At 39.5% G+C, this 18,134-nt stretch overlaps 1 protein-coding gene across 8 annotated transcripts in view; it reads right to left on the bottom strand.

Annotated features, from left to right (window-relative positions):
* TLE4 (transducin like enhancer of split 4) overlaps positions 1-18,134 on the bottom strand; it is a 147,569-nt gene that overhangs the window by 61,845 nt on the left and 67,590 nt on the right. For 4 of the 8 annotated variants that reach the window (XM_014454135.2, XM_023752406.1, XM_023752409.1 and 1 more), the window contains 2 exons: positions 9,997-10,201; positions 8,731-8,747 (listed from right to left, as the gene is read on the bottom strand). In XM_014454135.2, coding sequence (XP_014309621.1) covers positions 8,731-8,747; positions 9,997-10,201 — 222 coding nt within the window. The remainder of the gene's footprint in view (positions 1-8,730; positions 8,748-9,996; positions 10,202-18,134) is intronic. The other 4 variants (XM_023752407.1, XM_023752408.1, XM_023752403.1 and 1 more) reach the window with 1 other exon arrangement.

Raw genomic sequence — 18,134 nt, 5'->3', positions numbered from 1 at the left:
TGCTTTGCAGTTTTGATAGTCAGTTTTCACAGTGGAACAGCAGAAACAGCAGGCTTATCAGCCCCAAGTCTCTTCCTATCAAACAGAATGTCCAAAGAGGATGGGAATGTTCTGCCTCTGCATTGGTAGGGCAGTTGGCACAGCCACATGTGGCAACTGAGCACTTGAAATGTGGCTAATGCAACTGAGAAACTGGGGTTTCCAATATCATTTCATTTAAACTAATTTAAATGTAAATTGCTTCATGTGGCTAGTGGCTACCATATTGGACGGACAGTGGAGGTTTAGAGGCTTACCAATGCAGGTTTATAAAAGTTCATAAAAAGCTGTCTCTCCATGCTTTTATAGTTTCTGCTTAATTCATAAAAAATATAACTCCAAGTAAATGTACACAGAACAGCATTCAGGACTGCGGCTGCTGCTCGCTGTGCCAGTTCCAAACAGTTCTCAGCACTCGGCCTCAGCAGCCTGGTTCTTTGTCCAAAAGGCCCAGAAATGAAGACTGACTTCCCCCTTCCTTCTCTTCCCCTCCCCTTCTCCACTCAAGGTGGGAGGTTAAAATCACAAATGTCACAACTCTCAGAACAGTAGCACAGATCAAGTGTTAATCTAAAGGGAAGGGGTGGCTGAGGGGGAGAATACAGGCTGATGGGGTGAGAGAGGATCTGGAATGAAGAGGGAGAAAATAAAACCAGTGAATAGATCAGTAGAAGCAACAGCTTACATTCAAATTCACAGGAGAAAGAACACACCGAGACAATCATTTCCTGGGAAAAGCTCAAGCCTAATGAGAATTTACTCTGCTCCTTTATGTGACAACCAGCCCTTTTGTGGCACGGGCTTCCTGACTGACAGGAACCCAGGGCCCCTTAATAGGATTTCCATATTATTTCCAACACCTGCCCAGAAGTTATTTGTTTACATTGAAGGAGGCAAGATTCTCAAATCAGACATCTGCTTCTAGTTCAGGCATATCTTAGGAAACCATCTAGAAAGCAGCTTTGTTACCATGGCGACATTTTTATTTTCCTCCTTTAGTTGGCTTAAAACATTAGCATTTCCAATTTTATTTTGTTGTTCAAAAGGCCAAATGTCGCTCAAGAAAACAGAAGTTTAAAAAAAGATCAATGAATGAAATACTCAAAATTTTCTAGAATAATGAAAATGACCATAAGGAAGAATGCATAAAAATGAGGTGGTATTATATGGCTTCTCTCATTGGGTGGCATCAACCTATTTACCTAACCACCTCCTTGGTCCTTACATTTGAGCATTCAGCAACTTGAAAAGTACGAATTTGGGAAAAATAGTTCAAGAATCCTTGGGGTGTGACACAATTCATTAATGAGTCATTTCCATAAAAAAGAATTCCTCAAGCTCACCTTATCTCCTTATCTTCGAAAGTTCACTTACAATACTTAAGCCATTTTAATGTCCATCTCACTGCCTGCAATTCAGTCAAGGAGAGGGTGGTAAAGGACAGGAAAGAGTAAGCTTTTCATGAACATTCAAATGGTTGAAGAGGCGACAGAATATCAAGCAGTGTGAGGGAAGACAGGCAGACTGTGCGTGAGTGGATTGTGTGTGTGTGTGTGTGTGTGTGTGTGTGTGTGTGTGTTTTGTTGTTGTTGTTTTCCTGTTTCTCAGGAAGGAAAACTGGAGGCCTCACAGAACCTGGGGGAGGGGGGACTTGGCCACTAATTACAACTATTACACATAAACACAAATTAAAGTTCTAATACTAGTATTTGAAGCTTAAAATGTTTTTTAAAGCAGTATAATTTATTACATACAGAAATAAATGGATTGGTTCTGCATAATGAATCTGATCAACTTAAAGTAATACTTTATTCAATATTTAGATCATTTCCAAGATTTAAAGTTTTGATTTGTCATATCTAAGAGCATTATTTAACCTTGAAATATGATTTTATTACTTTCACTTAAGAGCAAGTTTATTTAAAAGAATTACACACAAAGTATTACTTAGCAAACTTCTTTCTAGCCCTCTTTCATGAAGCCGGAATTCTGTTCAATCCCGTCCCAAAGCAGTTGCCATATAATAATTAGATATGACTCCTCTTCATGTCCAAAATTATAAACTTTGCTAGTAGTTGCCCCCAAGTATAGAGTCTTTAACCCAGAATTACTTTAAATCACTGTATAACAAAATATTTAAGTTGGATAGAGGTAGATTTAAGAATGCAAGAAATGAGAGTAATCACCCCCTGGGTGATTTTATGGTTTTCCCAGAATGGTTTATGGGAAAATGTTAGTATAAGAATACAGAAAAGGTGAACAATTATTTGGAAGAATTATCTACATTTTGAGAAGCAAATGTGAAAATCATGTGCTAGTTATATAAAACTTTATGGTGTAGTATTTTTGCAAGAGATGAAATGCATTCTAATTAAGAAAATTAAAGACACTGGACATCAGGATGAAAATGTTTGTTATAACTAAGAGGGTTCATTTATGGAGGAAAAGAATTAAACCACCCTTGCCAAAAATCAGCTTAAAAAGGCAGACCCCACAACCAGCCCACCGTTAATTAATATTTGTTCTGCTTTGGTGACTCCTACAAGAGGGCACAACAAACAAGCATGTCTCCCCCTATCATGCTCACCACATGCAGACTGGCTGTGCCCTAAATATATTTATTCATCTGTTGGACAAACAATTACAACATATTTTCTGGAATTAAAGCACCTGTTACATTTCACAAACCTTACACACCCAGAGGCAGGTATCAATTAATACTGAAAAAGTACTGCATCATAAACCCATAGAATAAAACTTCCTGATTGTTCTTTGATAAGGTAAAGTAAATACATGGTAGAAACAAATGTCTCGACAAACAATTAAAAAGCAACAGTAGCACCGAAACATTGAACTTCAAATTACCAGTTAAACATTAAATGCTTAAAAGGCATAATTTAAACCACTAAACTATTCCCCTACAACCCAACACCCAAAATAAAATATAATCACCGTTGTGTTTATTTGGCTAATAATATGGCTAATTTTATTGCTGAAACATATCCTTTGGTATAAGGTTTTTATTGTAAATTTCATTTCTAGGGTAGGGTTGAATGACATAAGAAAATATCCACATTCCAAATGCGTAGAGTAGTAGTTTCGAGATACAGGAAGTTAGGTGACTTGCCCATTGACACACAGCTTGCCTAGAGGGGGAGAGAGGATATCTAGCACAGATTCGGGGTTCTCCTAATTCTATTACAATTCCTTTCTCAAATTAATCCTTGATTTGTCCTATGAACTTCCACAAAGAATTTTGATTCTTGCCCTCAAGGAGCTAAAAATTTAGTGGGAAAGAACTTTATTCTGTGGGAAACAGGCATCAGGGACACCACCTACAAGGAAATAATTTTACTTAATATATTTTAAAAACCCTACTTAAAAATGTACTTGAAAGTATATCTTAATACTTATGTTTGGAAAGTGGAGTTGAATTTTAAGCACATCACAGTCTGTATTTAAAGTTTAAAGGATGCAAAAAGAATTCTATTTATTGATGATCAGCATACATTTCTAGATATTTTACTCCCTTAATTACTGGTAAACTTCATTAAACTGTTCATCACTAACATGTACATACAAATCTTTCTACCAACATGGCCATCCATCTTCTACTGGCCCCCCTTTCCTCAAGTGGTTTCTTCTCTGGTATTCTCCCACACAGTACATGCCAAGGGGCAAACATCTTAAAGGCACCTCTTTTCAGACTGATATTCCTCTGAGACAGGAAAAATGGGGGTGGTGGACCAAGTCACACAGGTCACACAAGATCCTGGACTATAACCCTGACCATTAAGTCTGGATTTACAAAGAGAAGAGACAAAAAGATGTAATCATTCTGTTAATTCAGACTAAAAACCCACTTTCACCTGTAACACCAACCAACAGCAGCATAAGTTCTTTTTTGGTCTGAAGCATACATATGCTTCAATTTGAACAGAAAAACAGCTCTAGTCTAATTTCCCACTGATAAACCTTTATTGCCAACAGAAAATAAGTGAAAGAGACAAGAATAAAAGCAATGTATGATGGTTTAGTCATCTACATAGAATATACACCAAAATATAGCTGGGGTTGAATAAACAGGCATTGCCTTATAACAAGTAATGAATGGATCATTATGAAAACACTTAAAAATAAAGAATCCACAGAGGAGGAGAAAAAGCTTAGCATATACACTCACAGAAAAGTATTCAGCTTAAAAAATAACTGTATACAGGTTGGGGCAAAAGTAGGTTTACTGTTGTGAGTATGTAAAACAGTTTATTCTTGAATTATTTGTTAATTATTGTATTATTTTCCCTACAAACAACTGTAACCCTACTTTTGCCCCACTCTGTATATTAATTTTTTAAAGTACACAATTCATACTTAGCCTAGCAAAAATTGCAAAAACTATAAAGTTCAATATTGGAGGATCGTGTGGAAACATACTCAAGTGCTGGTGGCATGTTAAAATGGTAGTGTTTCTGGAGATAAATTTGGCAATGTATAAGTCACTAAAAATGATCATACTATTTGACGACCATATAGCATTTGGGGGAAGATATTCCAATGAAATAATAAAAATAATACCACTTAGAGGTAAGGAAGGTACTAATGCAAAATTTTACAAATAGAACATGGCAAATCCCTCATAGACCTGACTTGAGGAGATTACTGTGTTCAGGAGGACCGTGTAGATACTACATATAAAGGTCTTATGAAGTAATAAACCATACAAGATAATACCAAGTTGGGAGAGGCCATAGGGGTAATCAATAGCTGGTGATAGTGAATTTTGCTCTTTATATTCAAGCTGGTCTTGATTTTGGTGCCTATTTTTTGCTCGAAGGTATTAGAACTGTCAGACATTTGGAAGGGGGTGGATAATTAGACTAATTTCTCAACTTCAAATTCGTACTGAGATTTAGGCAATTTGTCCTTCACAGCTCTGAATCATCACCCTCATTCCAGCCACTCAGATGAAAACTGACAGTGATGTGAGGAAACTAATGACTCCTTCATGAGCTGGAACCTCAAGTAACTGGGAAGCAATTGGCAGCATGTGGGAATGTCCTCTCTGCCACCACTTGTAGCCAACCAACTTCTACCTCTCAGCCCTCAGTAGGAGTGATGGGCAGGAGGAAGGGGAAAGACCCATCACCTCAGAACATACTTCCTTGGTTTTCACTTATGCTTTTTCATGGGATGGATGAGAGAAATGGTTTTAAACACTCTAGAAGGCTATGAGAAGCCCCCACCCAGAAAAGAGAAATGGGAACCTATTTGGAGGCTTTTTAGAGGTTTGGGCTTTCTACCCTACCACTAAGCATGAGAGTGGATAATGGTCTGTTTCTTGCTATTTTAAGCTCCCAAATCTGGGGTTTACTGTTGGGCACATGGAGTCACTGGATAGCCAAGTGACAAGCGGGTGTCAACAACCCTAGAACATACACCGTTCTGGTTTCTTATCACCAAATAAGTTGATTCTTGGGCTCCTACAGTGCTTTGTCCTTTAGGTCCATATTTACATTCACCACCAGTGTTGAAAAACTTCAGATACAGGCCTGCAAATAACAGGCTTAGGAATGAACCTGGCTACTGGAGATATAGAAAACAAGATCAATAAAGCCAATAGCATGTGGTTTAGTGTCCACAGAACTTTTAAAAAAGAGGAAAAAGCTCAACGCTTTTAAAGGTGAATTTCTTTCATTTTATTTGACACCTAAAGGTAAAGCACTTTAATTACCTGAATCTTTACATTAACTTTAAATTTATATTTTATGAGCTATTGACATCTGCTCTGTTTAATAATCTGTAACATCAAGAAAACATTTTAAAGTGTCTTTCACAATTAAACGTATCCACAACCTTGTATAAATCAAAATTTTGCTACCATATCAAAATGTTACACTGGGGCTGTATAACACTACCCACATCCTCATTACATGCAACACTAATTACTACCAGCAGATTCAGAATTTTCTGCACATTACAGGCTTTTAGAGGAGCTATAAAAAATTTCAGGCACCATTAATTTAAATTTGTATTGAAATTTCCTTTTGACAGATGGCCAAAAATTACTTATTATTTAGAGTACCAGAGCTGCCTGTTTGCACATTAGAAGAGGAAAGGGAAAAATTAAAAGCAAGAAGGAAATTTATGTCACATTCATTACCTGTTAAATGTTAAGGAGCATTATCCTGCATGAATAAATTATTCCATACAAGCCTGACTCCAGCTGCAGGCAACTGGCACGCTCTGGCTGATACAAACCATCTCAAGTCACACAGCAGACAATCATAAAAAGCCCCTCTTAACCAGGAACCACTTACAGGATGAGAACGATGGATGGAACAAGCAACTAACTGCTCTCTGAGCATCACAGAACACAGTTCAGAAAATAGCAAACTATTTCACCTTGCAAAGCCATAGGCCAGCCCCGAACGGTACTCGATGACTTCAAATTTGGGAAGGATACCCTCCTCCCCCAATCTATTTGTGGCTACCATTCCATAACAAATCAAGAAAAATCATCCACCTCTATTTCCTTTATGTTTTCCCCCTTGCTTCTAGCCATTTAGAAACTCACTCCCAGACTCATACTGAATGATTATAGATGATTTCAAAATACACCCTACTCTAGTGTGAGAAAATATCAAATGTAATTGACACAAAAGTGTGCACTGGAGTGTAAATATTTTCACAGTCTTCTGCGAGTGGGGCAGGAGAGAAGGCTTTTGTTTAGTTCACTGGCCTGCCTAAAGGTATGTATCCTATATAATAAAAGGGCAATATGCAAATTGACCCTAACAGCAGAACGACTGGGAATAACTGGTCACTATGACACACACTGACCACCAGGGTGCAGATGCTCAATGCAGGAACTGCCCCCTGGTGGTCAGTGCGCTCCCACAGGGGGAGCTCTGCTCAGCCACAAGCCAGGCTGATGGCTGCCAGTACAGCGGTGGTGGTGGTAGCCTCTCCCGCCTCCTCAGCAGCACTAAGGATGTCTGACTGCAGATAGGCCTGCTCCCTGCTGGCAAGTGGACATCCCCCGAGGGCTCCCGGGCTGCCAGAGGGATGTCTGACTGCCAGCTTAGGCCCAATTCCCCGTGGGACTAAGCAAGCAGGTGGTCATTCCCCGAGGGGTCCCAGACTGCGAGAGGGCACAGGCCGGGCTGAGGGACTCCCCCGAGTGCACAAATTTTTGTGCACCGGGCCTCTAGTTTATCATAAAAAGGCAGGCACTGTTTATATTATGGCTTCAGAATAACTAGACAGGCATTCCAATGGCTGCTACCAGCTAATCCTGGTCAGTGCATATACTTACTACAGCCTAAGCACACATGGGTGGAACACTTACTATAGTCTAAGAATGCTTTTAAATCTAGGTATTGATATGTATATTATATGACAAAATACAACTGTAAATGCATTAATTAAATAATTCAATGTGTGTTCTAATTGTAAATGTTAACATTTCTATGGGTGGGCAGATGCCCTTTCAAATTACAAAGATTCTCAAAGGGTAAAAGACATTAATTTTTATTTTCCATTATTTAAGGCCTTTGGCAAAAACCCTACTTCCCTTTGATTGAATAAGGACAGAAATAAAGAGGCATTCCAAGTGATAGCACAGGTGGCTCTAGGGAAGATTTTAGTCTTCGAACAGAACTTCACTGCCTGTGCTCCCAAACATTCAACTGTGAAATACAAGCAAAGTAACTGACAGCATCTGTACTTTGGCCATCGCTTGAGAACTGTCCTGTCCTTCCTAATTTACACAGAACACAATGGCATACACAATACAATTATACATAATCAGTACCATATTTACATTGTGCCTGGCTCAAAAGTGATCAAGCAATTTTCCTCCTATTTTACTCATTTCCTGCCATGGTAGCCTGTTTTTCTTATGTGCTTACTATATAAAATCAGGGATCCTTAGCATATCCCATTCTGGTATTACACAAGCATATCCAAAGCATTAGGCCCTCAATACTTTTCCGTTCCTGAAAACTTGTTTTCAGAGATAGAGAAGGCAAATAAGACAGATGTAAAACTTAAGGAGAATAACTTGCTATACTGGAAACCAAGATGTTATTGAATTAAAAAAAAAAAAACACACACATACAAAAAACTAGAGGCCCAGTACACAAAATTTGTGCAAGGGGGTTGCCTCGCAGCCATGGCTTCATCCGGAATGTCTTTCGGCTGTCTGGTCTAATCAGCATATTAGGCTTTTATTATTATAGATTATCTCTGGTGAAGAAAAATTTTAAACAAATGTTTTGATAAGGAGTTTTGTAGGATGAAATTTTTTCCCAAAATATGAGACTAATGCGTATTTCCTTATAAACTAATTTATTTACTTCATTTCCTTATTATTTATCTTATATCCAAAATCTGAAGAAAAACAGTTTTTCCATTTGTTTGCTTTTCACATGTCAAGACATAAGAAAATGAGCAATGTAAGCCAGATCTCATAATTCAATCTTGGTATACAAATCTAATTCTGATAGAGAAATGGAACTAATATTTTCAAAAATTTTAACCACACAACTGAAAGTAATCCAAAAATGCAGCTAACCACTATTTGGTAAGGCCCACCAAATCATTCTCTAAATTTCGAATCCATTACTCACTATACTCAGATCACTCTGAGCCCCTTACAACTATTCCTTCGCCTGTGAATTTGAGTCCTACCTTGATGGAGTCTCTGTCTACAGGCAAAACAGCAACAACACACGTAGATCAAGTGGTGGGAAGAAGAAAAAAGGAAAAGAACTAGTTAGTTTACATAAAAGCATACATTTATCAAACCTGAACACTGCTAAATCATAAATGACAGAGATGTCAACTTTGCGGTAAAGTTAATTATTAATACTACTCAACCAGATTCACAAAAGCCAATCTACCTTTAACACAATTTCGGAAACTAAAGCTGGATATTCCTATTCATATTCTTATCAACTTCCCACTTATAAAAGTGTTTACAATCATGCCTTAACTCAGAACCATAACAGTAAGATAACCGGACGACAAATATTGCAGTGCTTCTAACATCAGAGATGGGAAATTTATTTCATGTGATAAATATCATTTACCCAGGATTATAATTCATGGTAATAACATTGCAACAGGAGTAGGTAAAAGGTTTTAATTATGAGCCACACCCTTCCAACCAATGAACCATCCTGGTACTAAAAGTAAATTCCCACAAAGGAAGGCTGGGAGAGACCTTTTCATTTGCTTTTCTGCCATTAACTAAACAAAAATTATTAGTAAGCACCATACAAACATACAGTCACATCAAAAGGTCTCTGCACCATCATCTACTTTAGTGTAGAGAGGAAACCAACCTAAAGGAGCAGAACTGGCCTTTAAATCAATTATGCTGCACAAACAATTGTGTTTTTATAGAAAGAAAGGAGTTAATTTCATGCTTGTAATCAGACTGGATAAGAAAGGTAGTTAAATCAACAGATTCCCTAATTTGGGCTGTATTTCCTCAATTACTCAGACTACTAAAATTGTTTTCATACCTGTGAGATTTTTACTGTACTATATAGGCTGATCTGATTCATAAATAATAATTGATTCTATCAAACAATAAAGTCAGCCTTTATCAGCAAGTCTTTCCCCAAAACAGATTTGGTGAAAATTAGCTATTAATGACACTCACTATTTCAAACACAGAGCACTGTGGAATTTCATTATTGATTTAGATTCAGGGAACCTAGGAGATAGTAGCAAGGGATCAAAGGTAATAACTAGGAAACAGAAGCCCTTACCTAGGAGGAGTGCCATTAACTCTTGCCAACCACTAGGGTATCTTTTGGCAAAAGACTGCTTCCAATAATTAACTTACCTTCCAGCAGAAATCCTTTGTTTAGTCAATGGTAAAATTAAATCCAGAGAGAAACAGAATAAATAATGGCATGAGCAGCATGTAGGTAATGTCAGGCTCACCTCTTTGGTGATCATTGTCATGGTGCTTCTTCTCATCTTTAATTGGAAGGTGGGACTGGCCTCCCAGGGCACTGGAGAGGGCCAGAAGGCCGGCACTGCTACCAATGGGTGGAATGGCAGGAGGCGGCAGCCCCGAAGGGTGTGGGGTCAGAGGCACAGGCAGACCATGTCCATGTGATAAATGCTGGGCCTGGAGTTGTTGCTGCTGTGAGAAATGAGACAAAGATATTGAACTTGTTCCCTAATTCTGCACCTGCCCCCACCCAAATAAAAGGAGAGAAGACATACGATAAGATCATGGAAAACTCAGCACCCATGAAGGAAAGATTTAACCTTTATATATATATTCAAAAGAGGAGGGAAGAAGATGTTTAATGGAGAAATGTTGTCTTTTGACTTAGATCTGAGGATTTTGCAATGCACTGTAAATAACTTAATTTTTAAATAGTGAAATTATCTAAGTAACTTTTAATAGCCGAAATTCAGCTTCCTTTAATAAAGCATCTGTATTTTGTTCTCCAAAACATAAGGCCGCACCATCATGCATTTCTAATCAAAACATATACGTGACTAACTGTTAAAGCAGTTATGTTGAACAAAAAAGCTGAAAACTGAGAAAATTAGTGTTAAACAGTTCTTCCAGAATCACTGCACAGCATGCAGTGCGAGTTAATTTGAAAGAGAAAACCTGAATTAACAACCCAGAGAAGGAAACTGGTTGCAGCCACCGTTTTAAGCCCCTTTAAGTGTCCTCAGCGGTACTTGAGCAAATTACTAAAGAAAATCTAATGTAGCAAGGCTTGGGTCCTCCTGTAGGCTTGCTCAATAATGCTGAAATAATTGGGCACTCTGTGCACGTTTAGTGATGCTCGAATGAAAAGCTAGAGCCTGCCCTTGTACGCTTCCCCGGCAGCCGCCTCTGTGTTGTGACAGGTTTATCTGAGTGGGACTGTGAGGCATGCACCAGTAACTGTGCTGACAAGAGTTTAAAGTCATTTTTACCAGCACACTGGCAACACACGGAGAAAGCCCTCGAGAGGCTGGAATGGGAGTGCTTGACCTCAGCAGAGGCCGCATCTAGATTGAGGCTGCATCAAGCTTGGCTGTGGGCAGGCCTTGCTGCCTCTTCTAGTGGAAAGGGGGAGGGGAGAGATGACAGGAGGATGTTGAGTTAATATGTCCCTCAACAGAAATCCCTTCAACTTGAGACCCTGCTTAACAATATTCTATGAGAACAAGTGCTGAGAAATTCTCTAACTTCTGTAGTGATTACATTTTAACTAATGCCTTTAAATAAATGACCTGTCAGGGCCATCCTATGATAGCCCAATAGTCTTTTCTATAATTTTCTAAGCAGAATTTCAAAAAATAGCTTATTAAAAATATGTAGGGTGGCAAATTCTGCCTCCCTTCACTGGTAAGACGGATCCTGAAATGCGTTTATTTTTAAAGAAAGTACTTCAAAGAAAAAAATAAGAATTTTTTTCTGCTCCCAAAATTACTTCTATTTCCTTCCTCTTCCCCTCTATTTGGCTTCCTGTATCCGACTATAAAAGTGAAAGCATAGCAGTAATTACTAGCTCTTTTCTCCAATTGACCTGCACCTATATTCTGGCTTCGTGCACTTAAAATACTGTAGTAAGGTACTAACACCTCTAAGGCAAGTTGACATACATAAGATGGAAAAATCAGTGCCATGATCCAGATACTCCACCCAGCCATGCCCACACCCAAGTCCTGCCAAAGCAGTAACTAGCTGTCTAGTTCAAAATAATGTATTTCTTCATTTGTGTGGCCAAAATCATGTTCGTAATTCTTTATGTACTGTTATTTAGTTGTGACCAGAAAGTATGAGCGCACAATCACATTTTCTAATTGTGTTGAAAATAATGCCTATGAAGAAAACAAGGCCTTCAGGTAAATATATGGCAAATTTATTTCAAGACCTTGTTCAAGTGAAATTGCCAGAAAATTGCTCCAATTCTCTTTCTCCTCTAAATCCCCTAATACTTTACTTTGTGTGTACAGGCTGAGCACATAGCTACTTTCTATCTCAGTCCAGAGTGCAATTGGCAAGCATTTATTAAGAGCCAGCATATATGTCTCTCTGATCATCTTTCCTAGACTCTAAAGCCCTGTGAGAACCTACGTCTGACACAAACCCTAGATGACTAAAGAGCACTAAGACACTCATATAATATCTGAGCTATTTAAAAAGATACGTATATTTCTTTAGACATCAAAAAACAAACAAACCTGCAGCCAGAAGCAACACCTTCAGAGATGCAGGTGTTTCACTTTTATTCTTTTCTTATAGCACAAAAAGGAGGCACCAACATTCCCATTTTTCCATCTGACCAGGAACTTTCCAAAGGCAGAAACTATACCCCTATTCTGTCAGCTGCACATGCCATTCATAGTGAAGACGTCCTGGGATCCTCACTTGTGCTCTATTCTACCTCCAAAGAGCTCTAACACTACCTTACCCTCTTCTGCCCTATGCCTTAGAGGAGGAGCCCCCTTTCCAGCCAAGGCTGACCCTCACCAGCACAAGGGAATCATCTTTCCCCCTCCTTGTCTCATTGCTCCATCAGTTCATCTCTCTCCCCCATCTTCATTGTTCTGCCACTGATTGTGCCCTTCTGCTTGCAAGCTTAATACCAGGGTCCCTAACATTTTGCTTAAGATGAACTGCCTATCTAATGCCAAAAGAACTTGAGGTAGCATTTTTTTCAGGAGGGAAAAAAACTATATTTTAATGACATTTTGTGTCCTCCATTGCCCCTAACAGTGCCTTACACATTAATTGGCACATAAATATTTTTAAATTTAACTAAAATAACCTTCTTTTGCCCTCTTCAGCTTCTGCCACCACCAGGGCAGCTCTGCAACTCTCTGACTGCGCCCCTTACATCCCCTTCTGGGCTTTTCCTTCTCCCGCTCACTAAAGGGGAAGAGTCCTAAATCTTTTGCTCCTCTTCCATGCTCCAGTATCTCTGGTCTAGTTTCTTGCCAAACAGTTCCACTTGGCAGTCCAGCATTTTCTGAAAATGAAAATGTTTAACACAAATTCCCTAAGTAACTTCCACTGGGTCAAGATATCTATCAGTCACCATCAATTCATTTTTCCTCTGTGCTCCTCTATTCATAAACACCGACTCCTGTCCATTCTCAAATAACCTTTTATTTCTACTGCCACCACACTACTCAGACCCTTATCACCCCATACTTTGATTTCCACAAGTCTCCATTAGCTCATTTCCATTCCAATCCTGCATTATCATGGGCAATTTCTTTTTCAAAATTCATGTCATCTTTCCTCTCTTAAAACAACCTCTCCATTACTTATCTGAATTAAGCTGCACTCACCGATCTCAGCTCAGCTTATGTTTCATCTGTTCTGCAAAGGCTTTTCCAAATACCCCAAGTGTCTTATAGGGCTCCTGGTACCATTCACTGATACAGTCTGCCTTTTAAAGGCACAGTTATCCATCTTTTTATGAACAAGAAGACCTGACTTGCCAGTAAGATTGCAAGACTCTGGAATGAAGAGACCAGTATCAGGCCTCTTTGCACCCCTGGCACCTAGAGCACCACTATTTAGTCATACGAATATGTATTTAAAGCATTTGATGAATTAAATTTCTACTAAATATGAAGAGAGTTCCTATATACCTTTTACCCAGCATCCACTAATGTTATCATCTTATATAAACATAGATTTTTATCAAAACTAAAAAATTAATGTAAGTACATTACTATTAATCAGACTATAAACTTTCTTCAGAGTTCCCTAGTTTTTCCACTAATATCATGATCCAGGATGTTATACTGCATTTAGAGAGGTTCTGATTTTTCCCTTATCATTCCAAAATAATAAAGCCATTTTCAAGATTTTATGAATGGCAATATCCACATTATAGTCAAATTGCTTAGCAGAATACTCCTTGAGCTTAGGTGAGAAATAAATTGAGAGTTGGCTACCATAAACCTATTTTACAAATCATCCATTATACATTAAAAATATCAAATAAACAAAAGCACACTCAGTAGAGAGTCCTATAGAAAAGAGCAATTTTTATCATATAAAATTATAAGATTAAATAAGTCACCAAAGGCATATGACAAAAATTAAGAGAAATATACTGAAATACTATAGTAGGTTTTAAAATGTTTACATCAGTGAAACAGACCACTTTCTGTATTCAGTGGTCATTTTTAAGCTTCTTTGTAAGTTTTTCCCTTAGAAACTACCTTAGCAGTAGAGTGGCAGATGTACTTATAATTGATAATGACCCCCAATTAGTCAGTACAACCAATGTATTAGAGGCAATCTATATATATAAAAGGCTAATATGCAAAGTGTCCCCTCGGGAATTTGACCAGGGAGTTCGATCACTTGCTATGACGTGCGCTGACAAACCAGGGGGCAGTGCAGAACAATGGAAGGCTCTGGCCGGCAGCTGGACAGCCCTGATTGCTGCATGAGACCCTACTGGTGCACAAATTTCATGCACCGGGCCTCTAGTCTTTAAATAAAAACACTAATGTCACCAACAGCTAACCTGAATTTCACCCTTTCCTCTATCCTATCAGTTAGGGGCAATTGGGCTGGCAGGGGAGCAGTTAGGCGTTGATCAGGCTGGCAGGCAGAAGCGGTTAGGGGCAATCAGGCAGGCAGGCGAGCGTTGGGAGCCAGCAGTCCTGGATTGTGAGAATAAAAGAGTAATATGCAAAATGACCATCACTCCAACACACAAGATGGCCGCCCCCATGTGGACACAAGATGGCCGGCAGGGGAGGGCAGTTGGGGGTGACCAGGCTGGCAAGGGAGGGCAGTTGGGGGCGATCAGGCCGGCAGGGCAGCAGTTAGGCATCAATCAGGCTGACAGGGGAGTGGTTAGGGGGTGATCAGGTTGGCAGGCAGAAGCAGTTAGGGGCAATCAGGCAGGCAGGCAGGCAGGCAGGCGAGTGGTTGGGAGCCAGCAATCCTGGATTGTGAGAAGGATGTCCGATTGCCCAGTGGGATCGGGCCTAAACGGGCAGTCGGACATCCCTCAAGGGGTCCCAGATTGGAGAGGGTGCAGGCTGGGCTGAGGGACACACCCCCCCCCCCCCCCCCGCGCGCCCTGTGCATGAATTTAGTGCACCGGGCCTCTAGTCTATAATAATCTATAATAATAAAAGCGTAATATGCTTATTAGACCAGATGTCCTTCTGGACAAAGCCAGGGCTGCGAGGAAAGCCCGGGTCCCGGGTGCCTGCCGGCGGCTGGAGGGAAGCTGGTGCAGGCAGCCGGGGCAAGGAAGGCCTACTGTTGCACAAATTTCATGCATCGGGCCTCCAGTTTTAAATAAATGGCTTTAACTTGTCAAATTTAAAACAAAACAAAACACAAGAATTCAATATATTGTAAAAATCTCTATCAAGTCTTCTCAACAACAGAGAGCAACTCAAAGCAGACTCCCTGGAAACAGAGTCAGATCTCTGTGGATATTGTTCAAGGAACTGAGAAGAGCGTCACCTCAGGGACTGTCCTACAACACAGGAAAAGCTTGCTCACTTTTCCCTAGAGTTTTCCCCCGTCCTCTGATCTCTGCCTCTGCCCCATCAGTGTTAATTATGGAGCAATTAACCTGCAAAGGTTTACTACTTTATCCTCTAGTCACACTCACACTAAGAAATACAGACGAAGGAAAGGAAAACGATAAGAGCACTGATTTGTTACTAAAATAATTTAAGATAAATCCTCACTCACAATAATTATAATTCTGCAGTTTAAAAAGTTTGACTTCAGAAGAAAAAAATCAAAACGATCAAGCCAAAGAATCAAAGAGGAGGGCACAGACCAATTAAATATTTAAATAAAATACACTCTATGTAAACAAAATTGAGAAACTAGGCAGAAGTTTTCTTTCTACCACGCTGCATTTCTTCTACACTATCAACAGCAGAAGAAACCTTAAAATCTTGGTTAGATGCAATGATACCAAGTAGCAATGAGAACACTTAGTGCCGTATCTTAGTTGCTTAAAAAAAAAAAGGCGAGCAAGAAAGTAGTCTAATGAGGAGTGACAAATAGGATAACGAACAAAATAGGAGTATTCATTGACAAAACTTGAGACAATATAAGCATCATAAAGAATAATAACTGTAATAGATTATAACACCTTTTTAACAAGTTTCCAGGACTGAGCTGCTTTAGCAAATTAATCAAACCGAAGAAGGGGGTTGTTGGCAGCACAGATGACAACCTGGACTTGCAACTGTCATCTGAAGTGGGGTGGGGAGCTCTGTCATAGGGCTAAGCCCTGAACTTGTGGGATCTAATACTATCGCCAGATAGCATCAGAATTGAGGTGAATTGTAGGGTACTCAGATAGTGTCAGAGAATAGCTTGGTGGTGTGGGAAAACCACCCCCACATTGGAATTGGGTGCAGGATTTTACAGTCCAACACCAGCCCATGTGAGGCCCAAGATAAAGTCATGGGAGATCTATCAGCATTGAGAATGGAGCACAAGTCCCTACCATCCAGTCCAGTGGTGTACTGGCTACACCGTCAGGACCTTGCCTAACTAACGAGGTCTTACCGTAAGAGGTAAGCAATCATTTATTCATGAGAATCAATAGAGACAGCCACTCTGGGAAATGAGTTGAACTGCCACCTGAAGGATGAGAATGAGAGCACCTTGCAGAGAGCTGGGAGAAGAGAATCAGAGATGAGAGAAAAGCAGTTGCAAAGACCCAGAATAGGAAAGGCTCTGTAGCAACCAAGGAAGAAAAAGGAAGTCTGGTGGGAACCCAACAAGCAAGAGAAAGTGCGGTACAATGCAAATATAACGGAAATCAGATCATGGTTTCAGACTCACGTAAGAATACTGAGACCTTTAGGCTGTGGTGAGTTTTTTTGGTTTTAAGTTAGACTTTTAGTTTGTAGTTACTGGTATAAACTGGATCATAATCATGTGTTGGCTATGTGTTACAAATATCTTCTCTCAGTTACTGACTTGTCTTTTTCTTTTCTTTAGGATATCTTTTGATAAACAGATGTTTTTAATTTTCACTGAGCAATATTAGCAATCTTTTTCTTACAGTTTAAGTTTCCTGTGACCCAGTAAGAAATCCTTTTCTACCCCAAGATAAAAAAAGTTTTTTTTTCTTTTTCTGAAAAGGTTTTGCACATGAGACAAGTAGATCCAATTTCACTTTTAGCACAAAAATATCTATCCCCCTGGTACTATTTACTACTGTCCATCTTTTCCAACTGAGATGGTCCTTTTGACATTCGAATGGGCCTGTTTGGAGTACTTTATTTCACTGGGCGACATAAAGACTAGTAAGTCTTCAGCTGTGAGGAAGGCTGAACAGAGCCCCTCGAATGCTTTACCTTCCATAGTAGGAGGTAGGATCTGTTCTGCCTGCAAGAAAACACACCCCCAAGCCTGCCTCAACACCTAACTTTGCTCAGAAGCTATTCTGAGGTTATTAGCTGAAACAAACCCAAAAGTAACCTCTGAGCTTTCAATCCCAATAGACAGCAGCTTAAACTGTCTTTCTCCCCTCAACAGTTTCTTCTCCCAGATATTACTGTGTCTACAAATTGCTTTGGGTCAACCCAGAAACACTCTGGGGAAATAAGTAAATAAACATACAACGTGACTGCCACTTTGCTTTGGGACCATAGTGGCACTGCCCTTATTGGTCACAGAAGACCATATGGGCCAAGATAAGCTATCCCCTTTTTTATGAATCTACCAAAGGGGAAAATGTATGAGAACCACAAAGAGCAGACTAGCTGTGGAGTAAAAATGGTTCAAGAAATGTGCCATTTTTAGTTTTTCTACAAAGTCTAGGGTGGGGGGAAAGGGGTTTGCTCTAAATTCTTGATAATTATTAGGTCAACATTGTTATTTAAGTTTGTAATATTACTACATCCCAAGAATTAGCTGTTATTCACAAGTAGGACAAAATTTTCTAAGGATGGAGAAATAGAGGCAGAGGAAAAGTACAGTATATCATATGGCAATGAAATAATTTCAAAAATATGCTTGGCAATGCCTATGGGGTCCTAAACTTTTTAAACAGGGGGCCAGTTCACTGTCCCTCAGACGTTGGAGGGCTGGACTATAGTTTAAA

This window comes from Myotis lucifugus, unplaced genomic scaffold (assembly GCF_000147115.1).
Source record: "Myotis lucifugus unplaced genomic scaffold, Myoluc2.0 scaffold_31, whole genome shotgun sequence".
Taxonomy (NCBI): domain Eukaryota; kingdom Metazoa; phylum Chordata; class Mammalia; order Chiroptera; family Vespertilionidae; genus Myotis; species Myotis lucifugus.
This window is presented reverse-complemented; position numbering and strand designations above follow the sequence as displayed.